Source organism: Manis javanica, chromosome 2 (assembly GCF_040802235.1).
Source record: "Manis javanica isolate MJ-LG chromosome 2, MJ_LKY, whole genome shotgun sequence".
NCBI classification, from domain to species: domain Eukaryota; kingdom Metazoa; phylum Chordata; class Mammalia; order Pholidota; family Manidae; genus Manis; species Manis javanica.
In genome coordinates, this window is record NC_133157.1 from 167,188,621 (window position 1) to 167,214,049 (window position 25,429).

Below are 25,429 nucleotides of genomic sequence, written 5' to 3' on the forward strand. Positions count from 1 at the left end.
GACTATTTGTACTTTAGCAGATCTGGGGGAGGTTGAAACAATAAGAGCACGGAAGGAAGTATGGGCTATGACTGAAAGGAGAGGTGCAAAGGGCCCTGTGAAGGTCTCGAGGACCTACATGTGGGTTGATTTGATAAAGGCCAGGATAGGAAAACTTGATGGGCAGCCCAATAGGATCTTGTTAGAACTGTGGCACTAATTAAAGCCAGACAGCAGTTCCAGCTGCTGAGGTCCAAGACACAGAAGCCGGAGGAAAAGCCCCATGTCTGGCCTGTGTCCCTGCAAGACTTCCTGCGGGACAGTACTCAGGATCTACCTGGACCCACACCACCACAGGAGGACGATTGGGCATCTCAGTTTGACTGGAATGGGGGCGGTCAAGGCCCCTACCTTGGGGGACATGGTGGGGACCGGACGCCACATGTAGTATTAGCAATTCATTGGTTCCCCCATGAATATACAATGTGTCTAGGTACTGGTGGACACAGAAGCTGAATGTTCTCTGATTTTTGGTAACCCTGAGCATTTTCCTGGGACCCCTGCTGTGATAGATAGCTGTGGGGGAAAGGCAATTAGAATGAAGAATGTCCAAATCCCATTGGGGATAGGGCATTTAACCCCAAAGGAGTATACTGTGTGCATTTCTCCCATCCCTGAATATTGCGGGTTGATATCCTGCAGGGCCTGTGGTTATAGACCACTGCAGGTGAGTTCAGACTGAGGGTATGTGGTAAAGGCAGTTCTGAGGGGACATACTAAGCACCTGCCTGTACCTCTGCAGGTGACAAATACTAAGCAGTATAAATTGCCTAGGGGACACAAGGAAACTGGAGAAACTCTATAGGAGTTGGAGAAGGTAGGCATCATAAAGCCCACTCATAGTCCTTTTAATTCCCTGGTGTGGCCAGTGGAAATGCTGGACAGCTCCTGGCATATGACCCTGGATTACAAGGAATTGAATAAAGTCACACCCCCTTTGCATGCTGCTGTCCCCTCTATAGCAGCCCTTATGGACACCCTCAGTCATGAACTAGGGACATATCATTATCTTGTGGACTTTGCTAATGCTTCTTCTCTATTGACATAGCACAAGAAAGTCAGGAACAGTTTGCCTTCATGTGGAAAGGATGACAGTGGACATTCACTGTCCTTCCACAGAGTTACCTCCACAGTCCCACCATTTGTCACAGACTTGTAGCCCAGGACTTGGCCACATGGAAGAAACAGCAAACAGTGCAGCTGTATCATTGCATTGATAATATCATGCTCACGTCTGATTTTCTTGCAGATTTAGAAGGGGCAATTCCTAGACTGCTGCAACATCTACAGGAGAAAGGATGGGCTGTGAACAGCACCAAGGTTCAGGGACCTAATTTGTCAGTAACATTATTGAGGGTTGTCTGGTCGGGTAAAACTAAAGTTACCCCAGAAGCGTCATAGACAAGGTCCAGGTTTTCCCCATCCCTACCACTGTGGTAGTATTACAAGAGTTTTTGGGTCTTTTGGGTAACTGGAGAGTGTTTATCCTGCACTTGGTTCAAATTCTGTAGCCCTTATACCGGGTGGTATGAAAGGGCATCAGGTGCAACTGAGATGAAACATGTGCAGCTGCTTTTACTGACGCTAAGCAAGCAGTCAAGGCCATACAGGCCTTGAGTGTAATGGACTCATCAAGGTCCTGTGAGCTAGATGTTTATATAACTGAAGATGGTTATGGATGGGGCCTTTGACAGTGGCTTGAAGGGAGACACCAGCCTTTTGGATTCTGGTCACAACTATGGAGACCATCACCGGAATAGCTCCAACTAAGGTAATAACCACCTATCCTGTCTCAGGGTGGGTGTGAGACCGTTGGTTGCTTTTCTTGCATGTCGTACAGATCAACAAACCACCAAAAGGGGCCTAGAGTGTCTCTTTGCTACCTGTTGTTGGCCACTGGTGACTGAGAGCACTTTACTGGACATGCATGATAAAAATGGCTGCAACAATTAGGAATAAAGTGGAAGTTTCATGTACCATTTAACCCCACCAGGGCAGGCATGATAGAGAGGTACAATGGTTGAAATCTGGCCTGAAGTCAGACACCATAGTTTATGGGGCTGGTCAGTTTGCTTATGGACAGTGCTATGGCATTTGAATGAATAGCCCCAAAAAGGAGCCTTGAGCCCTTGCAAACCAGGGAGGAGTTATTGAAGCCAGGATATGGCCAGCAGAGCAACATCCTGCTGCCAGCCCCTACTGTATTAAACCCTGGAGACACTGTTGAATGGATGTGGTCCTGGACTTTTTGACACATGGACCAGTGATGGCTGGCCCTTCTGTCACCTTGGGGAAACTCCTGGAAGCTGGCTTCTTGTGTATTTCTGGAGTAACAGCAGAGCCACCCCCAAAGATCATGGGAGTGTACTCAAAACGTCCAGGATGTAAGAGCATCTTACAGGGAAGCTTTGTTTTGTCTTTATGGCCAGTGCATGTACCTCCAATAGCCCTATGTACTGACCCATCTGTAACTCCCACAGGGAGGAGGGTGAAAGTCTGGTATGCTAGACCAGGACGAGATCCCATTCCTTCCACTGTCCTATTACAGGACTACTCTTTTGCATGCATCCTACCTGATGGGCAAGGTTTGCCTATGCTGGTGTCATTAAAACATGTATCTTATCACCCTTAAGGTTATTTTTGCCCCCCTGGTTGCAGCTGCCACGTGATGATTGCTCTGAACTCCCTACCTGTTCAGCTATTGATTACCTGTGGAATGGGTGAGCTATGGACTAAATCTGTATAGCACTTTGAATTTAGCTTAATTTTCTGGCTTGAGGATTATCATGATTTTACTGCTGTTGTTATTGTATGTTATTAGTCTGGTTACAGTGCTCCAGTTTTGTCACACAGGGGCCATTGCGGAAGATGGGGAGCGAGTAGACTGTGAGGTGAGATTTCTGGAGGGGCTATGGGTAAAAATTCAGTATTTCCAGAATCTCTCCCTGGCCTTAGTGCATCTGCCTATCAAAGGTGTTTCTAAGGGGTGGAGAGAAGTAGTCCATCTCCATATCAATAAGTACTTACAAGGGGGAGTGAGGGCATATCTGGACCAGAGGGATTGGGTGGGGCCCCTTTTTGCAGCCCAGTCAGCAGAAATGGATGACTGCTTGTAAGCAATAAATGGGTTTCTCCCACTTCATTACTCCCTTTGACTGATTTGAGTTTCAAAGGTATTTTGCCCCGGGATTTTCCCCCTGGAGTTACAGAAGGATTATCTAAAATGTGATATCCAGAGCCACTCTGGGTCTTTTTGTCTACCAAAAAAAAGTCCCCAGAAGACCGACTGTTGCCCTTTGACACCCATCTTCTAGATCATTATTCCTGCCAGAAGCAAACCTAGTACCTACATGCCTAAGCTGGTCTCTTCTCATGTCTACAACAAGATCCCTCATTGAATTCTTGCTCTTTCAGACTGACAAGCAGTTACCACTTTTCAATGAAGCAGGAAACTTTCACAATTACTCCAGATTCACGAAATTGTTTAAAAATCAAATTCCAGGAGTATTTTCTGGAGGCCACAAATTCCCCAACTGCTTTCAGCAGGATGCTTTTCACTGTAGGTTATCAGCCTAGGGAATTTAATAAATATTCATCAGTAGAGTACAACCACTTTTTTATCAGCTCCACAGGAGGCTTTAATATTTGCTGGAAACTTGTAGGAGTGGCCAGTAGTCCACAATAAGAGGCTTTTGAGTTCCTTGGGGAGAGGGGTGGTGAGGAGAAAAATAAGGTTAATATGTGTTATCCTGAGTCAGTTTCTGAACCTTATTGGGAGTTATAAACCACCTTGAGCATCAACAGTGTGTGGGGCTATGGATGTACTGTGATAAGCTATAAAAGACCTGCTATATATTTAAATGAATGGTTAGGAATCAAGTTAATTTATGGTAATTTATCAGATAAGCAATCGTTTAATATGTCAAATCAATTCTCATATGCTACTTAAACCTGACTGCATGTTTCACTACTCATTTGTTTTCAAATTACCCATCAGCATGAGTTATTCAGGCTTTGGAAGAAAAGAAATGATTTCATTTTTTTTTGAACCTTTAAATGACATATCCAAAAACAATAATTTCGAAGTCATAAGTCTTATAAAGTTAGTCATAATGAAAAACACCATTAATGTACAGGGTCTTTTTCTTTTATGTTCAGGGTCTGAGTTCAGCTATGAATTTTATAAAGTCTTTTGGAAACATACAATCAACACAGAAAATCTTGATTTATTTCCAACAAGCTGTTTATCAACAGCTGAAATACTCTCCTGGTTTTCTAAAATACCAGTCAAAATACCTTTTTTGCAGAGAGGTTGGGCCTGCCTGGACCATGAGATAGATACCTTGCTGAGGAGTTTGCAAATATCACTTAAGAAATAGATTACTTCTGGTGTTATGATTTTTGTCTTTTTCTCGCATGTTTTTAAGTTTGTTTGCTAAATTTATGTTTGGCTTTGACCAGATTTCTGAATTTTTGTTTTCCTACTTACTGGAATGCCTGTGAAGGTAACTGGAGGAGACTGCCATGAAATGCTGAAGCTGCTGCCATTGGGGGTGAACTTGGCTGATCCTGGAATGGTCATGGGGGGCGTGGCCTGTTAAATAGAAAATAAAGTTGTTATGAAAAAGTATTTTTCCTCAGATTCTTAAGCTGTCATTACTGAAGTAGGGCCTCAGAAATGACCTCAGCCTGTATGAATAACTTAGACTAGTTATCTGATAGGAAAAGATTAAACACAAAGAGAGTAGCTAGAAATAAACTTTTTATATATCTAAGCAATCTATCTAAAGTATAAAAGACTTCTGATACCTGAAGCCATTTAATGGATCATATACACACATACTTATTTCAGGACACCTGAGATATAATTCCTCACCATCAGTGGTGAGGGAAATAAACTCTTCTATACAGTGGTGGTGAGTGTATAAATTGGTACATTTTGGGAGGGTGATTTGGCAATATGTATAAAAATTCTTACTATTTTGTATGTTAGCTATTCCACATCTAGGATTCATTCTAAGGAAATGGATACAAGGCTGTTCACTGGAGAACCGTGTGTATATTATATTAAAAAAACTGGAAACACAAATGTCCAATAATAGGGAAACAGGTAAGTAAATCAGGATATACTCACAAAGCCATTAAATATGGTGTTGTTCAAGAATACTCATTGGTATGGGAAACTGTTCATGATATATTAAGTGGAAAAAACAAAGCATAGTAAAATCTATACTCAGCAGATTCCTTTGAAAAAAAAGAGTTTACATACACACACAGAACAAAGTCTTGAAGGACATACAAAAACTATTAATCGAGGGGGATTTCTTGTTCTTGGCACTAGGATGAATTTTCTTTCTTTGCTGATGTTTTTTATATTTTCTGTGCTGAACATTTGTAATCATTATTGACAGAAAAATCCCAATATTGTGTGTTTATGGTTTAGGAAGGGCCTTCTAGATCACCTAGTATGTGTTTAAGTCTCATTATAAAGATGAGCAAAATAATTTAATTCAGGTGGTTCAAGTCCATGATTCTAGACCTAAATGTAACACTGACAAACAAGAACAAAGGAATGAATTATTCTTTTTTACCAACATGACAAGAGTCAGGAATAAAATGTATTACATCAACAAATTTAACAATTAGCTCTATTCCATTGCTCTTGATTTTAAGTCTACTAAATAAGTGGCTGAATTCTTTCTGTACAGGTTTAGTTTTTCTAATTATAAATACAGTTGCTAGTGGCAGGGTTTTGTAACTGGCACCATTGGAAAATATCTTGGCAATACACAGCGAGAACCATAAACTGTTCATGTTATACCCTCTGACTCAATAATTACCCTTCTGGGAATTCAAAGGAGAAAAAAAGCTACTGGCACAGAGGTGGCCACAGTTATTAATGATACTGAAAAAACTGGATAGAGTAAAAAATGGATAATAATAAAAGCATGATTAAAACAATTTGGTGTTCTGACTTAATTGAATACTAGTCAGTTACATGGAAAATGCTTATAAAACAAGGATGAGAGGACATAATTACAAACATGGATGGGAGAATTTTTTTCCAAGTTGCATAAGGTAGTTATGAATTACCTACTTAGTTAGGGGTTAATAACTTCAGGAGGAAAGGAGCTTTAATCCTGTCCTGCATTTGCAGGATTCGTCTCTAAGTTGTCAGACTGTAGAGTGACACAGGACCACCCGGAGGGTCTGGTACCACACACACTGCTGGCCTCCCCGCCCCCGGGCCGCCAGCTCCTGGTCCAGTAGGTCTGGAGCCATCCCAAGAATTTACTTTGAACAGGTTCCGAGGTGATGCTGATATTGTTGATTTGAGGAACACTGACAACCACTGCTCTAATCTAAGAGGGTTAGCTACCAATTCAGAAGGCAGGGCATGAAGTCCCCGATTTGGGGTGCAGGACGAGTCTGTTATTGTGCCAAGGTTTTCCAGTGCTCAGCTTTTCATTTATCTTTTATTTAATTGGTTCTTATAGGCACCCTTCTGAGGGCTCTATAATATTAAGGATTTTAATCATCCTAAAAACTTCTAAGGGATCAGGTCTCCAGTCAGTACTGGGGAGTCCAGAAACCCATAGGGTCCCATCTGTGTGAGATCTTGGCTTTAAAAGAGAAAAAGAAAAAACAAACTCAGCAAATGGGCTACCGGGTGTGATGCCTTTTTCTTCCACTGTTGCCCTTTACTCACAGGTCAGAACACTACTGCTTTTGTTTTTCAAGAGTCACAGTGATTACTCTCATGGTCTCTCGCCAGTCACCTGGTAAGCATGGTCAGTGTGCACGAGGTAGAGGGTGGTGGGAGCTGAGCGGCTCAAGGGTGTCATCAATTTAGTCTCAGTTTTGGCACAAGGAGTTTCTGTTCGGCTTGAATCTGGGATGGGGAAAGTAGGAGGCGAAGCCAGAGACTGGGAGGGTGAAACTGGGGCCAGGCTGCTCAGTCCATCTGCCACCGAGTCTGTGTTGAGCTTGATTTCAGTGTAATAAAAGTCTTCTTCTCCATCACTGTAGTCAGAGTCCCCAACACGTCTAATGCAAAAGAGAGCAAAATAATCAAAATAAGCCAATCCATTTCTTGCCTCTAAATCTTGTACATGCTGTTCCTTCTGTCTGGAATGCTTTTCCTGTCTTGTCTGCCTGGCAAACTCTTACTTATTCTGCCACAGTCAATTCAAATGTCCACTTCCAGGAAAGACTTCCTGGACCCCTCAAAGCAATTTTTTCAATCATGCAATCAAATATTCAACAGTTTATTGAGAATATATGTCCAGGTACTCTTCTAGAGCCTCCTGAAAGCACAGTCAACAAATGATAGATTCTGCCCTGATGAAACTTACAGTCTAGTAGGAGAGGCAGACGAGAAACCCATAAAGAAATAGATTTTTAATATATTAGGTAGTGATAAATACCAGAAAGAACACTTGATTAGCATTACAAATGCCTTAAGCAGGGTAAGTGATGGGGGTGGGGAACAGCATTTTAAATAGTGTTCAGGGGAAAACTTTCTGAAAAGGGGACATTCGAGCAGAGACCTGAATGAGGTATGGGAGAAATCTGTGCCTGAAGCCATGGGAGGAATGCACAATGAAGAGCAGCACCTGGGGTGGGTGGGCTTGGTGTGTCCCAAGAAGGGCAGAGAGGCCCATGGCTGGTGCTCAGGACACCAAGGCAAGAGTGAGGAGAGAAGAGTGGGAATGAAGGCAGAGGCGAGATTGCATGGGGCTGAGTGACACATGGGAAAGGTTTTGGGTTTTATTCTGAATGTGAAGAAAGCCACTGGAGGTTTTGAGGAATCTAAGTTACTTTTCTAAAGGGTCACTCTGGCTATTGTCTGGAGAATAGCAGACAGGGTTGGGGGTGGGGGGTGAGGGGTGGGAATCAGGGTGTGGGCAAGAGCAGGAGTGGGAGGCTGGCAAGGAGGCTGGTGCCACCGACAATCCAGATGAGTGGCTGATGGTGTCTGGGCAAGAGGGTGGTGGTGGAAGTGGTGAGAAGTCAAATTTGGGATGTATTTTGAAGATTCGGAGTTAGACTTAACTTCTATTAGATCCTTTGTGCTCTCTTGGAAGTGGGTTCATTTAATTTAATTTACTTTATTTAATTACTTGGGACATTTCTGTTTAAACCTCTGCTCCCAGGACTGATTCTCCAGGGCTATGTCCTGTCATCCTGTGTCACTCTGCAGATAGCAGTGAATCTGGCCTAGAGCGGTGCCTGTTCAAGGTTGAATGGATGAAGGAATGAAACTGATGTTGAGCACAGTGATTGCCAGCATGAATTCTGGAGTCAGATTTTCTAGGTTCACATCCTCAAACCTTCTAGCTGTGTGTGTGGTTTTAGCAGCACACATGACTCAGGACCTCAGGTTCTTCCTGGATAAAATGAGGATAATCATAGTGCCTGCTTGTTGTAAGGACTAAGCAAATAAAACATACAGTGCTTAAAAGTGTACCTCGTACAGAATAAGCACTAAGTGCTTATTAAAGAAAAATAAGGTTGATGTTAGAAGGCCTCAGTTTTTACTATCACTGGGAAAAGTTTCTTCTTGGTGCTTTCAAATGGAAAGTCTACCAGGGAACATTGTACTTTTCCATAGAAAGTTTTGAGTAAAATAAAATATCTATAACCTTAGAAAACATTTATAGAATCTGTGAATTTCAGAACAGTGGTGCAAATCTAGCAACCTGGTTCTATGGGGAGGGCCTCTGTACATCTCCCTTCCATGGGGTAATGTCACGCTTTATGAACATATCCTGTGGCAGCAGATCACTGCCTTGAAATAAAGTTGTTTTTCCCACTTTAACAATCCCTGTATAGAACCTAAAATAAAAATCTCCCCCTCTCCTCAGCCTTTCTGTTCAGCCAAATCAGTGGCTTCTCCCAGCCTCTCTCCATTTCCCCTGAGCTTTTAGGCAAGGCGTCTGGGGAGGTGTCGCTGTACTGTATCAGGTCTGGTGGCACTTGGCTTTCTGACAAGCATACCATTAAAGACCCCAGAGAGTGGGCAAAAGAATGTGCATCTGTTCTATTCCTGTCCCCACTTCCTGTCCAGTAAAAGGCAGGCTGAGCTGCTACTGGCTGCTGAGTGCTACTAATAGACACATAGGCCTGGGGGAAATTGTGCATCCTACAGGGGGATAAATCAGGATCAGCCCCTGGTGTACAAGAATGGAGTGAGGTTTAAGAGAATACAGTGTACTTTTTATACTGGCATGGTGTGCACTGCAGCTGTATCAGATGCAAGATATATTTTTGGAAGGCTTTGGTATGCTTCCCCAACCCCCATCCCCTTGCCAACACTCATTAAAAATGTCCCATCATCCTATAGTCACATAATTGAACTCATGGATTTAAGGCAAAGGCGGTTCCTCTCTCCCAGTCCATGAGAGAGCTCAGGCCCCAAGCTTCACATACACAGCCTTGTTGTCCTGCTGACCCAGGGACATTCCTGTACAGTGGCTGGCAAGGTTGTGAATCTTAATTCACCAAGGCAATTTTAAAAGCACAGAGTAAAAAAAGAATTATAGGGAAGCAAATGCAGTTGCTGCATTTTGAATTCCACCCAGCGTGAGAGCATGCCAGGAGCTCAGAGGAAAACTGCGATACCACTTATAGTTTATACATACATACATGGCATGGACTTCTCCTGAATCAGGTTCAATTTTTTGGGCAGATCGACTTTAAAACAAATACCCCAGCTCCTGATAATAATTTCTGGAAGCTCTTTCTAGACCTTTAAATGACTGAGCTATTTACATTGTGAGTTGTCCTGACAATGAGGTTTGAGGGAAGGCTGCAGGATTTCCTAACCCTGTGGCTTTAGGAACAGGAGGAAGGGCATTTTGCCCCATGGTGTTTCGTGTTTCAGCACAGCATTTCTTGGAAGATGAAGGTGCACCCCGAGGCTAGGGCAGCAGAAGCCCAGCCTTGCTGGGCCACACCCAGAGAGCTTAGTGACTTTCTGCAGGCTGTGCTGTGGAAGGGCCTGGCTGTGTCCCCAGACACCAGCCCTAGGGGTTCAGGAGCTACATTCCTGCTTCTCTCCACGGTCACTGAAGGAGCCCACTATACAGAAAAATCACCTCAGAATCCATGTTTATTTTCTTTTTATACCACTTTTTCTGAATGATGCATTTCCTAAATTTACTCTTGGCTGGCCAAAGTGACTGTAGTGTTTATTTCTCAACACTCAGCTTGTTATAAGGACTCCTCTGTGTCCAAGCACCTGGGGGCTTGGTTGTGCATTTATCTTTACCTTGTGCCTACTATCTATCCTTAGAGCTTCCAAGGTCTCTTCTAGGCCCCAGACTCCTGGAAAAAAAAGACCAAGAGACGAAAGGACAGAGCTATGAACCAAAGCTGCCCTCTGGTGTGGCCCTTAATCACTGTTGCTTGAAACTCTTGCCCTTTCTTAGAAAGGTTTTCATGTAACACAAGGAAATGTATAGATTGTACAACCAAAGGGCTTATTTGAGTAACAGAAAATGATAGAGCCAGGTCATCAGGCCTTATAACAGAAGCAGCAGCATTTGATTGACACAGTGGCTCCTAAGCCCTTTTATATGCCTCTGTGGCTCAAAGTCATGAATGCACTTCATAGTGAAAAATGCACATTTAATTTTACAGACAATTTCAAGAAGTCCAAGGATGCCCTAGCCTACCCTAGTGTTTTATATTTTATAAATCTCTCTCACATACATTTTATTTATGATCCTCACACAAGACCTTGCAGGACTGATATCATTATTATTAGCCTCATTTTCATAGGGAATGAGGTTCAGAGCAGTGACTTACCTAATGTCACTTACTAAGTAGGTTAAGGAGGCTTTACAACTCCAAATCCACGTTCTTTCCATTGTGCCTTATTGGCCTATACGGTCTGCAGTGACCACCTCCATAGTGACTGGGAAGACCAAGGCAGCCCAGCCTCTCTTCCTGTGCTCACAACTTCTGAAGCACATTGTGGTGAGTGTGGGTGGCCCTAGACTGAACTGAGGGTGGCAACAGTGTACTATCCAGGGAGGACAGCCTTACCCCAGATGAACCGTCCGGATGTGTTTCTGGATGCCTGCTGCCGTGCTCAGCACCTTCCCACAGTTTTTCCAAAGGCATTTGAACATCACCTTCATGGAGTTCTATAATGGGGAGAGAAAGTTACATTAAAATGAAAACTAACCAATTAAAATTTTTTTTCTGTCATCTTAACATATTTTTCCTTCATTAGAAAAGTAACAGCTTCCCATCCTCTTGACTATAACTCAGCACACCTTTTTAGGAAACTGTCCAGTGGTGAGGATTTTGTGACCTCAGACATTTTCCTGCATCCTTTATGAATACTGAGCTCTGCTGGAATATTTAATTTACTTTCATTAAAGTGGTCACAGTGTCACTGAGGCATTAATGAGTGTCCAGCATTCACTGAGCACTTACCATGTACCACGTGCTGTTCTAAGAACAATAATAGTACCTGTCTCATAGGGTTATTAGGAGGAGTAAATGAGATCTTGAAATATCATTTAGCACAACACTGACAGGCATAATTATTTAGCCAGTGGCAGTTATTATGGTATTAGGATGATGATACTTCCTGGAGGGAATCTGTCAGGGAATGAGTTTTCTCCGGGGAGGGGACTTGTTGTTGGGATGCTGTCTCTCTGCTGACTGATTCAACAGTTACTTCCATGTGCTCACCAAGCCCCATGTCCCCTTCCTCCTGGGTGGACAGACAGACCTCATTTCCTAGCCTCCCTTGAAATCAGGTGGGATCATCTGACAGAATTAGGGCCAATGGAATGTGAGCAGAAGTGATGTACACTCCTTCTAAGCCTCGTCCCTCAGCCTGCTCTGCTGACTAGATGCAGAGGACACCCAGGGAACTTGGGAGACAACAGAACCACAAGATTAGGGGCTTCTTAATCTTTCATTTGCTATAACCCTTTTGGCAGTCTCATGAAACCTATGGACCTCTTCTCACAGTACTGTTTCTAATGTTTAAAATAATATATATAGAATTACAAAGAAAACTATATTAAAATACATTTATCAAAATATCAATAGTATTTTGTATTGTGGTAATATATGTCCTTTTTCATTAAACTATAAGATAGTGAAGTGAGTCTAGTAACCACCAAAATTCAAAGTAGTGTTAAGAATAAATAACATCTCACAATATCTGCGCAACCTGCAATGTGATATGAAACCATCTATGATGGTAGGAAAGTCATAGGTGGCACTATATTAATGTGGTGTGATGCCTTCAATCTTAACTGCAAGAAATGCTAAATTATAGTTAAGAGGTAATGACAATAATGATACACTTTTTCCTCGATCCAAGTTCTCAATCCAGTCCCTGAATTTGGACCTCTGGACTCCAGGTCAAGTACTTCTGCACTAGGAAGAAAGAGCCTGGGTCCCTGGAGGACCATGTAGGGCAGAGGCACCTCTATTCTTACTGAACTGATTGGACTGTCACCTGAGAAATAAGTAAACCTTTATGATATGAAGCTATTGAGACTTAGAAATGGATTATTTCAAAAGTAAGCCTACCCTGACCGATAAACATAATAGTTCATCTTCCCTGAACTGATGGAATTGATGTAGCTTTGTTTATGAATCTAGTAGGATTTCTGCCATCAAGTCCTTTTGGTCCCACCAATGTATACCCCATTCTAGAGGCCATGATTTATACACTGAGAAGATGACTCATCCAGCTATTCCTGAGGGGATCAGTATCCTGATCCAGACAGCTACTCCACTTACGACTTTCTTAATTGAAAAGGCACTTGGAAACTTTCAGAACTGAGGAGTATCCTGTTTTTGGGGAACAGTCACTTTCAGCATGGCAAATGGAGGACACAGCAGCACACTGCTGCAGTCTGCTAGAGTACATCAGTGACAGCAGATCCCACCCTTCCTGTGGGCTTTGTGAGCTCAGTGGCCTGCTGAGCCCCAAAAGCTCTGCCCAGGTGGCTAAAATTCATGACACAGCAACAGAGCCTTCCTGCTACAGCTTGTGGGCAACACAGGCAGCTTGGTGATGCTCTGCAGGGCAGTACTGAGCTCTAGGAGTGCAGCTGCAAGGAGCTGGAGCTGTTTTAGGGATGTGAAGGAAGCTGAGAAGCAAAGGCATAATTTGGAGACTTTAAAGTACATGATCCTGATGAGTCTGTGTTTATTCTAAGGGGACAATTCATAAATTACGGGCTCCCTGATGTCTTTGGGCCCCTGATCTAAACACATGGGATGTAAGACGAGCCAATGAGGGAAGAGTTTAAATCCCGCCTCCCAGTCCCCAGGGTTCACAAAAAGGAATTCTGCTTGGTATTTTTGATTCAAAGCATATAATGACTTAACAATATTAATGTACAAATCCTCCCACGATGGGTGCTTTCTGCCCATTTTTCAAATGATGAAGCTACACTAACTAAAAAATATCTTCCACTTAAGGGAATTAAAGTCTCAAACTGAAATTACAGGTATCTGAGAGTTCAAAGAGCTGTCTGGAAATAAGTCATGATAGTTGAAAACACTTTGATTCTCCCCAAACCTTTTTGCTGATGGTATTCTTTTATTTGTCAAACTAAATAGCCATTTGGTGAGGAATATTCCTGGTGCTGGGGGAAGAGAGTAAAATGAGCAAAGAAGCTGTTCTCCCGGAACTTGCATCGAGTGGCAAGAGACACAAGTGATAAGAAATGATAACGATTTCAAATATGGTAAAACTTCACTGGGGGTGGGGCTGCCTTTGGGCAGAGAAGGCCTCTAGAAGGCGACTTTTGAGCTGGGACATGATGGTTGAAGGAGACAGCCATTGTAAGGGCTGGAGTTTTCCAGGCAGAAGAAAGAGTTCCTGCAAAAGCCTGAAGGTAGGGAAGAGCCTGACATGCGAGAGGGCCAGAGAGGACAGTGAGTTTATAGGGTAATGAGAGAGGGAGTGATCTGTGCAAGATGTGAGGGAGAGGAAGGAGGGCAAGACTGGGGAGGGTCTTGTGGGTGAAGGTGAGCAATTTGGGTTTTATTCTAGAGTAAAAAAGAAACAATGGAAAAGGTTTGAGCAGGGGAGTGACATTCTATGATTTTAGTTAGAAAAAAAAAATCACTCCGTTTTGGGGAGAGAGCAAGTTCACCAGTGCTGTCCTGTTGCAGGTCAGGGAAGATGGCGGCTTGGAAGGTTTGGGCCGTGAGGATGGAGAGAAGTAGACACATGCAAAACACTGGGGAGGCAGATCCAGCAGTACTTGCTGTTGGGGTGAACATGTGGAATGTTAGAAGTGATGGTACTAAAGATGACTTCTGTAGTTGGGTGAACCATGGTTCTGTTTTGAGTGTTAACTTTGAGAAACCTATTACACACCAATACAAGGGGACAAGACAGACATTGGGTATATGAGTCCGGGACTTAGGGAAGGCTAGGGCTAGAGATACAAATTTGGAGTCAGGAGCTGAAGGATTACTTAAACTTAGGTCTGGATGAGATCATTTAAGGGAAAATGCAGCTAGAGATGGTTATGAGGCCTGGGGACACTGCAGCAGCCAGTATTTCAAATTGGAGATTGAAAAGAAACAGTCAGAGAGAGAGAGAAGTAATCAAGACCATGTGGTATTACCAGCACAAATAGAAGGAAGTGTTTCAAGAAGGAAGATGCGACCAGCTGTGTTAACGAGGACTGGGAAGTGTCTTGTGGATTTGGCATATGGAGGCTGTCAGTGGCCCAGACAAAAGCGGGTTTCATAGCATAATGGGAATGGAAATCAGATTGTCATGGATTGGAGATTAAGTGGGATTTAAGGAAGTGGAGAGAGTAAATGCCAACTTTTTCAAGAAACTTGGCTGATGTGTGAGCAGTCAAGGGAGGATTAGTAAAGATGAGTGATACTAAACTGAGTCTTTATGCTGATGGGAATGATTGCAAAGACCAGAAGAAGCTGACAGTGTCGTAGGGGGGTTGGGGCTCACCACAGGGAGATCCTGCAGGAGGCAAGAGGAGATCTAAGCATTGGCGCGTACATCCCAGGTGCAAGGGTCACCGTGGATGACAGCAGGACAGTGTCTGCTGTGAGACAAGGGAAACTGGGTGTGGATGTAGATGCAGTTCGTTTGATGATTAAAAAATCGGCATTCCTGTCTGAATGCTTCTAATTTTTATGTGAGATAGGAAGTGGTGTCAAAGCTAAGGGCAAAGAGGCTTGATTGTGTGGGAGCTTTGAGGAGACTAGGTAAGGATGATATAATTGCTTCTGAGACTGGTAAAGGACCAGGCAAGCTATATGCTATTATTTCCATATTTATGAGGAGGGAACAAGAATCCAAAAAGTTATGAGAGTTACTCAGTGTCATTTGATGGTTCCTACCAATTAGTTAGATAAAGGCTTTCATAATCAATATAATAGTATCCCAAAACATACAAAAACAAATTCCCTTTACATCTTAGGAATTTTTTAAAGGTTCAAATGGCTGATTGTTTTAGGAAATGACAATCACAGTAGTATTTTTGTGCTATAACAAGTATTCTAAGATTGCTATTCTTATTCCTTGCAATTATATGTCAAGCATTTGTTTTTTTGATTGATAAGTAGGAAAGCTTGGTACTGATTATAGAAAAGTAAATGTCACTAGTATAACTCCTTTTCTTAGTCAGGAGGAAATAGTTAATTTGGAGGTATCAAACCCCCAAAATACAATGAAGCTGACCCATATCCTAAATCCCTTGGAATTAGGATAGCTAGCAGTTGCAATTGTTTGAGTATCAACTCTTCAATTACACCCTCACTTTTCTGGGTCCTTGCTAAGGGCTCCAAAGAAACCTGTTGCCCAAAGAAAAATGATCATCTTTGCTTTTTTCTTTTGCTGAGTTTCCAAGGGGCAGTTGGGGATAGACTAGATGTTTTTATCATGGTAAACTCTTTGAGAGTAGGAACTATGACTTCTTGCCAGACATTCTATTGCAGTGCCTAACAAGCATTTCCCTAAGTGTTTGTTGTGTTGAATCTTGAGAGTTGTGTTTTGGGGCCACATGAGCTACATTTGAGACATCTTTATTTAAGCATTTTGGAACTCACGTAATACTATATGATCTATGTCCAAAGAATGTTTGTCAAAAAGATTATTGTTGTGTAGAATTGAAGATTTTGTAGCATGATTACCACTTGATTACCTTACCGGGCTGTGACTTATCTTTTCAGTGGAGGTCCAAGGCATGCCTGGTGAACACTGAATTATGATGGTTTTCTCTTCACTCTATATAGTACTTTTTTCTTCCAACCTTAAACACCCTAAACTGGACGCTATTAAAGAAGGTTTAAGTTCACTAAAAGAGAGTGAAAAATCTGCTGCAGGAAAAGTGATTGTCTAATTTATACAGATGTAGGTTATTAGCACAAGCAATTTATGCTGGCTATATTCTAGATACATTGTTAGGGAAAGGTGCTGTTGATTTGCAAGGTGGCTGCAATGTGGACTCTGAAACATAATTACATATGGTGGGGAAACTATAAACTGTGTTGGGGAGCTAGTATTCCCAAAACCCCTTCACAGAGGAAAAACTCTGCTCCTCTTCTGTTTGGCATTTCCTTTGAATAACACATTTCACATTTTTTTATCTTATCTTATTCCAACCTGTCAGAGCTCTGCCCTCATAATTTTCCCACATACAAATATTTGCCATCTGTAAATTTGGGGGAAATACAGATTAAGCTTTGGAAATGCCTATAATTTTCATTCAATTAAACTTTAGGGATTTATCTTAAGAAAATCATTCAAAATGTCAGCAATGGCATATGCATAAAGATATTTACCACACTGATTTTTAGACTAGTGAAAATTAGAAATAATCTTAAATTGGCAATGGAGGCTTAAATTAATTCCATACAATTGAATATTAAGGAACCTTAAAAATAAGTATGAAAAGCTGCTTTGGTGTGAAAAAATAAGTTCCCAGTTGTAGTAAGACAATTGCCTTGATACTTCCTATTTGCTCCTACAGATTCATGCCACTCCCTTTCCCACCTGGCTTAGTAGCCCTGGAAGCTGACCTTTATGCATCAATGGTCCCCTTGCTCCTGGGGTTTCTGGCTGGGTTTGGCCAATGGGAGGCACTGACAGGGAGGAAAGACTGGAAGGCAAGAGGGTATGGATCCTCAGCTTCCTTTCTCACTGGCTGCAGGTAAGCAAAGGCTACATTTCTCCTGTAACAACTAACACTTCTCTGGTACTTCCAGTTTGGGTAACCCCTTGAGTTCTGGAACCCCTCTTTGTACTTGCCCTTTCAGGCTTAGGGTGGTGATGTTTCAGCTCCTGAGGTGCTGCAACCCCCTTCTGATTTCCTAACCCTGTCTACCTTTGTAAAGAGCCTTTTCATTAAACTCTTCTCAGTTACCCCATTTGAGTGTACCACCTGCTTACTGCCCAGACCTTGATGGATATAGGGGAAAAGTAGGTTACAAAAGAGTACGAAAAACATTATCTGTCCTTGGGAGGGATATATAATACAAATAAAAAATGCATTATTTCATGGTGAAAATACTGGGGAGGGTTATCGCATTTGTACATTAATTTTCAAATTAGTTTTACATTACATTTTACATAAACTAATTTTACATTAATTTTCCTATTTTTTATTTTAAAAAGTAATGTTTTTAAAAATGGGAGTCATTTTATAATACCTGACTAAGTTTGGAGAATGAAAGTATACTAGTAGGGTTATCTTGACTTTAATAAAACCTAACGGCTTCTTTCTACATTAGGTGAAGGAATGCCTTGCATTAAACCGTGAAGTCCCTTAAATGGTGGTAAAGTACTTATCAAACTGTCCTACCTATACCCAGTTGAAAGAAATCCTTTGTCTACAGACTACTCACTGTTATACTAAAGGAAAGCAAGCCATGGAAGAGGAGAACAGGAAAAAAATGCTAAATAAATAATGTCCAGATAGTCACATGGGTCCAGCTCACCCATGGAAACCAAACCAAGCCATGCAGCTGGCAGAGTGGCAGCGGCCAAGTCTGAACATGCCTGTCGGTGCTTCCCCCTGCCTTCTTCTTGCAGCTCTCCCAGAAGTTCACACAGCTGGTGCAGCCAAAGTAGAGGGAGGCCACCGTTGGTGGGGAAACACCATGCGCTGGATGGAGAAGTACACATCTGCCTTATTTGACACTCACAACAACCCTAGGAGGAGCTGGGCCGCCGGCAGTTACAAGCAGACTCACAGAATCTCATTATGCCCCAAAGTGAGACTTGGCAGCAGCGTCCAGGCAAGCTCTTTAGAATCACCCAACTTTGGTGCTGTGGGCTATGATGGGGAGAAAGTCCTGGAGATTCTTCACTTTCGCAGCTGCTTCCAGGCTGTCTCCAACACCAGCTGCTTCAGAACTACAGGCTGAGATCTTTTGCCTAGGTTCCTTCATCCTCTCTCCACTTGCTCTTCCCTATTTTTGAGTTCTCTCATACTTGGAATGTGTGGAGTAGTTTTTATTTTCCTGAAAGAACCCAGACTGATACACAGGCCTGACAAGATGAGTGCTCAAGGTCACCTTCAGTTCCCAGAGTGGAAACCTGGCTGGATTTTGAAGTACTATTTAACATGCCTAGGGATAAGTATAATTAGAGCTATATTCCAGAAGGTACATGAACATCACTTTTTCTGTCCAGTTTACCACAAAGCAGCCTGGTGTTAATATCAAGTTGCCTTTTCTGAGGCAATGGAGGAGCTCCTCAGGTATGTTTTATATGGTGATCTGGTATGTGTTTTTGTGTACATGTGTGTACATATGTGCTTTGGGGGGATGGATGGATGCTCCTACATCCAAATGTCTCCAGAGAGGACCAGGGTCTTTGCGGGAAGAAGAGCATCCAATTATTCTGAGCAGGTGAGTTCACTGTATTACACATGCTTCCCCACACTGTTTGGTAGGGACTCCAATGGCTCTTTCAGGACCATGAGGTCCACTCAGACCCCCAGCAGTTTCCAAAAGACTGAGAAGTAAGCAGATGGATTAAAAAAATCAATAACCATTTGGAAACTGGTAGGGGTTCCAGTTCTTTCTTTTATTGGGAAAACAGCCTTATACATGTCCTCTCATCACTTTGAGGCTTTATTTATTTATTTGTGAAACAGTGCAACTGAACAGGATTAATAGTTTTGGATTTGTCAGGTATGTGAAGTTAATGCAAAGTGGTGGTGAATTCAAATGTACACCAAGCATGGATTAAACCTCTCTCACCTATGTGCACTGTTTATAGACGCTGTGGTGATAATAACCAACAACAAAAATATCTTTGTAAATAGAATGATACAGAATATATTCATTCATGTCTTCTTTATGTCAGCATGCTTTTAAGATTCACCCACTGTTGCATTTATTGATAGTTTGTTCCCTTTTATTGTGGTATAGTACTCCACTGAATGAATATACCACATTTGCTTATCCATTCACCCGTTTACAGACATTTGGGTTGTTTCCAGTTTGGCATGACAATGAATAAAACTGCTATGAACATTTGTCTGCAAGTCTTTTTGTGGACATTTTTTTCCCTTTAATCTCTTAGATACTTATCTAGGAATGGAATTGTGGGTCACATATTTAATTTTATAAGAAACTGCTAAACTGTTTGACAAAGTGGCTGAGCCATTTTACATTCCCATTGAGAATTCCTGTTGTCAACACAGTATTTTGCACACCCACAAGTGCATGCTGTATGGTTCCATTTACATGAAGTTCCACAGCATGTAAAATTAATCTACAGTTACAGAAGTCACTCAGTGGTGGCCTGTTTGTGGGGATGAGGTGCATTTGACTGCAGAGAAGCACAAGGAGTGCTGGCCTTGATGAGAGTAGTGGTTATTCAAGTGGAGAAATTGATTAAAACTCACTGAACTGGATATTTAAAATGGGTTTATTTTATTGTGTGGAAATTATACCTAAATAAAGTTGATTTGATATGCTATCTTTAACAATAACAAAAGCATTCCTGAATTAATAAAAATTTCTAGTCATTATATATTTTCTCAATCAGTGGATTCTAAAAGAGCATCTCATCTTTGGGGACATCTGTACATTTCTAGACATGATCAAATGGTCCTGTAACTTGGAAAGGTTGAGCACGGTCTAGGTGTGTTCTGAAGTCCTTCCAGCTCCAATGCTCCAGATCTTTTACACTGCCTGACAGATTAGTCTAAGATGCTGTCATTAAATTGCCTAGATTCCATTCTTCTTTTCCACGATCCTCCCTGAGGCCAATCAGCTCCCCTGCTCTGGCTGGCGATGCTGCGTCATCACCATGACACCGGCACAGCGTGACCCTGAGCCACTTTTCTCCGCACCGCCCTCTCCAGCGTGGCTAACAGATGGGTCTGTTTCTAGAGTAGCAGTTCTTGCAGGAGGCACTCTCTGCTCAAAATTAGGAATTAAGTCGGCACAGAGACTGGCAACCAGCCGTGAGGGCTTTCTGGGTTTGTTTTCTTCTCAGAGCAGTCATTCACAATTTCAAGTGATTCATTGCTTTTTGGTTCTGAAAGATTGAAAACGCGGAGTGGAGCAAATGATTAATTCACTGTTACTACTGTACAACGATTACTAAAGCACCTTATGCCAACTTAGCACTTTTCTCTCGCTTGAGATACTCTGGAGTCCAGAGCTTCAAGGTCAAAACAGCTGTAAGAAATGGAAGTGATGAAGGTTGGAATTTGGTGACGGCCTTTGAGCTGTTCCCGATGTTCTGAAACGCTGAGCCCTAAGTCAGGTTTCCTTTAGTGGCCCCTGATTTCTGCCACTGTTTTCTCTGAGCTCTCCCCTCATCTGATCTTAGCCTGGCCTCTCCCATTAAGCCTAATAAGCCCAAGGTGGCTGAGGTGGTAGCGGGGCCCAGAGGTCCTTGAACTGCAGCACACTGGTCAATATGGGGTGAGAATGGGGGATGGAGGAGAGCATGGCCCTCTCTCCACACCCACACTACTCAGATTTCCATTCAGTCAGCTGTCAAGTGGGTAAAAACGAAAGCAAAATATCAGCAGCCAACACTTACTGGTCATATAATCCTCACAATAACCCCATCAATATGTTGCTGTCATTATCCGTATTTACATTCCTCGCCTGAGGAAACTGAGATTTAGAGGGATCAAGCGGCTTGTTTAAGATCGCATAATATTGGAACTGGGGTGCTAATTCCAGAGGCCGAGAACTTTTTATCCTGTTCAGGAATGGACAAATCCAGAATCTGAAAGCATCACGAATCTGACATGGAACAAAAGCACATTAGTAATCAGTTATCAACACTTCCTGATTTTCTAGAGGTCTTCTGGAATTGACGGTTAACTCCAGGCCTTCTACAGAACTTTTCCCCCCCACTCCCGGAGTGGCTGTACTTAGGGTCGCTGCATCATCTTGTGGTCATGACAGGAACTGCATCTTCTCAGGAACCCCAGAGTCCCGGCTCACACTACCAGGGTTTTCTCAGAGCATAAAAACACCGTCAGTCCGAATGAAATCCTAGAGGAAAAATCCTGTACGACCCTGGCTTGACGCAGTTGGCTGGCTCATCTCCAGAGGTGGGAGAAAGAAGCCTTTCATTTCCCTTTCTCAGATTCCCACCTACCTCCGCTGAAGCTCCTTTTAAGAGCTCCATGCAGAGAGTCAGCTCTCCAGCACGGTCTGGAGTTCCTCTCTCTGCCCGATTTCTTTCTTAACCCTCTTCACTCCATGCTCACCCTGCCATGTAATGTTGGTCGATAGTTTTCTTTCCACGTTATTCTCTGTGGGCAGAGGAAATGCGGAATCTTTGAATTAATGTGCCTCAAGAGTTTCATCTTCGCTATTTCAGCTGAACTGATCTTATCTCTGCCATATTAAAATCTATATGACCTGGGCAATTCACGTAACTCAGTGAGTCTGTTTTGCAAAATGGAGATATGAATATGACAAGGATTTTTGCGATGATTAAATGAAATGTTGAATTTAAAGGCATGTTGTAAACTGAACTAAATATGCAAATATAGTTATTATCAGCAATCATTTCTTCCTTACGACTGACAGCAAGAGATAATGCCGTGTCTAGGCAGTGCATCTCACACTCTCTTCCTCTTTACATACGTGGAACATGGATCACCACAAGAGGTGACGGCAAGTTGTCTGTGTGTTGAGGGGTGGGGGTGGGAGGAAAGGTAAGACAGCTTCCATAACTAGGAGGAAGACCAGGATCATTGTTTCATAATCAGATAGAGGGTAGAGGGCATGCCACCTCCCACTTTGTTTAGGGATCCTAAAATGTTTTTTTACAACATTGCTACTTTCCAGTGCATGGAGTTTTAGGGTTTATAAGGCTCTTTCTACTTATGATCACATTTAATCTTCATGATTGTCCTGAGAGAGGTGTGATAATACCTTTTGCCTGTTCTGCAGATGAAGAACTAATGATCAGAGAGGTGAAATAATTTTCAGAAGTTTACAGGGTGGTAAAGCTGAGTTCACAATGTGGATCTTCTGATTTTTGATTAGTGCTCCTTCATTACCACTTATGAGGTTATCTCTTCCTAACATAGAACAGGGGCTTCCAAATTTTCTGGATCATGAGCCACAGTAAGAGACTCATTCTGAAGAGTATACACTTATGTGTACAGCTGAAATGGAGGCACGGAGGACCTACAGTTACCCTATGTACTGGGTACCCTATTTTGCCATAGTCATTAAAGAAATGCTATTCACAGCTCATTAGATCTATTCATAATCCACTAGTAGATTGAGACCTATGGTTTGGAAAACTGTCATCTAGAAGCTTCTCAAACAATCCCACAGGACATGTGACCATTACAACTGCCCTTGATATCCAATGGATATTATGAATCTGAGGGAATGAAGAGAAAAAGATGAACTCTGGAAGTTTCACCACTTAGAACATACTGTCTAATGGGTTAAACAAATTAACTCTTAGAATAGGAAAATTTGAAATACAGTTTTAAAACTCTAAAATAACTGCATTACAGTTAGTGTGTTTCTACCACATCATGAATACAGTATTTATTACTCATAATTACTACTGCCTCTTTACACATCAGTGTCCACTCAACCAGTTTCCAACTTTGAAGCAACGGGCTATGCCTTAATCTCAGGGCATTGAGCATTGTGCTGGATGAGTGCTCAATAAATATTGCTTCACTTAATAAATAAAGAAAACATGAATAGCAACTGTCCCAATTTCTCATTACTCTCACTATTGACAGTAACTTTAAGTTCAAAAGGCAATGACTTGGTTTATATAAAACCCATGTGTTAAAAATTACTACAAGCTTCATCCTTGTATTGGCAGTACCCTGGGAAACCCAGGGTCTGAATAGATGGCAAAGTCAAAAAGAAAGAAGGATGAACATGGTTCGTATTGGTCCATTCATTTCTACAATCTAGCACCCTGCAGAGTGGGTATGTGCCCTTCAAATAAATGCCACTTTTGTTTCTTTTCCTTTGGTGACTTGACTATCCCCTAATTTAGTGGAAGCGTATAGGCCTTAAATATGATTCTGACCTATGCCACCAAATTGTAATGAAAGAGTATGAACTTTGGCTCATTGCTACATTAGAAATGAAAGGCTGTGGTGGCTTTCACAGTTCTCCCTGTAAGCACTGGTAGTTCCCTGAGCTATGAGTCCTTGCCACAATGCCAGGGTACATTTGATGACAGCCAGGACCACACACCCAGATGACCCCAGAGAGAAGGTCTGTGCAGCCAGAAGCAACAGGACAAGACTTCAGGTCCACATGGCTGTCTTGCCTGTGGGTTCCCACTGATAGAAGTGTAGCATCTCTCCCGGATAGTCAAGCAGAAGACTCACTGTCCCCGGGGACCAAGAACAAGTCCAGCCCCCCTGCCTGATGGACTGGTGTGTGAAACAGCAACTCTTCATGTCACTGCCTCTGGAAGGGCAGGAGACTACATCAGTGCCTGTTCTCTGTGGAGAGAGAGTGCCTGTACAACCTCCACTGTTACACATGCTGAATGATGCTCGGAGAGATGCACTAAGGATAGTGTTGGATCAGTGCCATCCTTTTGTTTTTCTCTTTGAAATGAATTGGGAAAAAAAGGTTGCTTTGTAGTCCTCAGGGTTTTTCTTTGTGAATAGTCAATAGTGAAGCTGCCAATAACAGAAGACCAATATATAAAACACAGTTCATATTTACACGGCAATTTAAAAAAGAATGTCACAATGTTTACTAGATACAGCAGTAGTACCTTATGACATAGAAATGCTTTTGAAAAAATGTGATTGAATATAATCATTTAAATATATGTGAAAAGAATATGAGCTTTGGGTTCCGGCAGAGCTGGGTTTGAATGGCAGCTCTGGCCCTTTCTAATCTTCATGACAGGGAAAGTTAAATGTATAATCTCCCTGATTCTCAATCTCTTCATATCAAGATGGGAAAATAACACTGTATAGAACTGCTGTGATGATTAAGTAAAAGTGTAGTCAGTTAATTTATAAAATTAATTCGATATCCCTTTTCAGTTTAATTTAGTAAATATACCATTTGGCATGTAAGTAGTACACATGCTTACGTCAGCTTTCATGTATGTTTCAGAGCCAGTTTTAGAAAGACAAGATGCAAAACATTCCTTTCTACAACCCTGAAGGTCTTATTGGAAGGAAAACAGAAAAGGCTATTAATTTTATTTTACAATTGAAAAAAAAGAAGTCCCATGAACAAAGTGAGTTAATTACCAAACCAAACCTGAAGTCCAATTTCCTAACTTAAAAATACTGGTAAATCCCAGGGTATCTGACGCTAACTCTTACACTAGTGCCACAATTTACAACCAAGAGATGGGCTGGGTGGTGGGTGAGGGTACGTATATTTGGAAGAAACATAGCAGTATTTAAGTGATTTTTGTCTTCAATCATAACCTTTCATTTATTTTTAAACTAAACGTACATTAGAAGGTCATTTAGGCTGTCCTTGGGAGGTGGACAGAAAGCTCATTCCCGCTACTAACAACCGAAAACTGTGGCCTACACACCAACCTTTCTTTTCCTGGGAATGGGCTCATCAAAGAGCAGGTTGCTGGCCTCGGCCTCGTCGATGCCGTCGTCCTGCGGGGCGGGGCTGCGGAAGGGCTTGAAGCTGTCGGCGGAGAGCGGTGGCGACGGCGTGGACGGGTTGGACTGGTCGCTCGGGGCACTCCAGCTCCAGTAGCCGCTGCTGCCGATGCTGGACGGCACGCCGGCCGCCTCCTTCCAGGATCCGCTGAGGCCCTCTGTCCACGCACACAAACACAGGTCAGTGCGGCCCCGCGAGCCCGGGGCCCCACCCTATGCTCAGGAAGGCACCTACAGCATGATTTCACCCATCAGTACTTTGCAATAGCTGGGCATGTAAGGTTCTGCTCTAC

General features: G+C 42.4%; 1 protein-coding gene and 1 long non-coding RNA gene across 2 annotated transcripts in view; one reads left to right on the forward strand and one right to left on the reverse strand.

Annotated features, from left to right (window-relative positions):
• The window catches only part of LOC118968325 (uncharacterized), a 56,521-nt gene extending 35,997 nt beyond the window's left edge, over nucleotides 1-20,524 (forward strand). Inside the window, exons 2-3 of the long non-coding RNA XR_005055946.2 lie at nucleotides 17,040-17,219; nucleotides 17,800-20,524. This is a non-coding gene — a long non-coding RNA (uncharacterized lncRNA). The remainder of the gene's footprint in view (nucleotides 1-17,039; nucleotides 17,220-17,799) is intronic.
• ZNF704 (zinc finger protein 704) overlaps nucleotides 1-25,429 on the reverse strand; it is a 215,144-nt gene that overhangs the window by 20,014 nt on the left and 169,701 nt on the right. The window contains exons 4-7 of the mRNA XM_036998321.2: nucleotides 25,062-25,294; nucleotides 11,092-11,192; nucleotides 6,819-7,086; nucleotides 4,529-4,633 (exon numbers count right to left, since the gene is read on the reverse strand). Of these exons, the coding sequence (XP_036854216.1) occupies nucleotides 4,529-4,633; nucleotides 6,819-7,086; nucleotides 11,092-11,192; nucleotides 25,062-25,294 (707 nt within the window). The remainder of the gene's footprint in view (nucleotides 1-4,528; nucleotides 4,634-6,818; nucleotides 7,087-11,091; nucleotides 11,193-25,061; nucleotides 25,295-25,429) is intronic.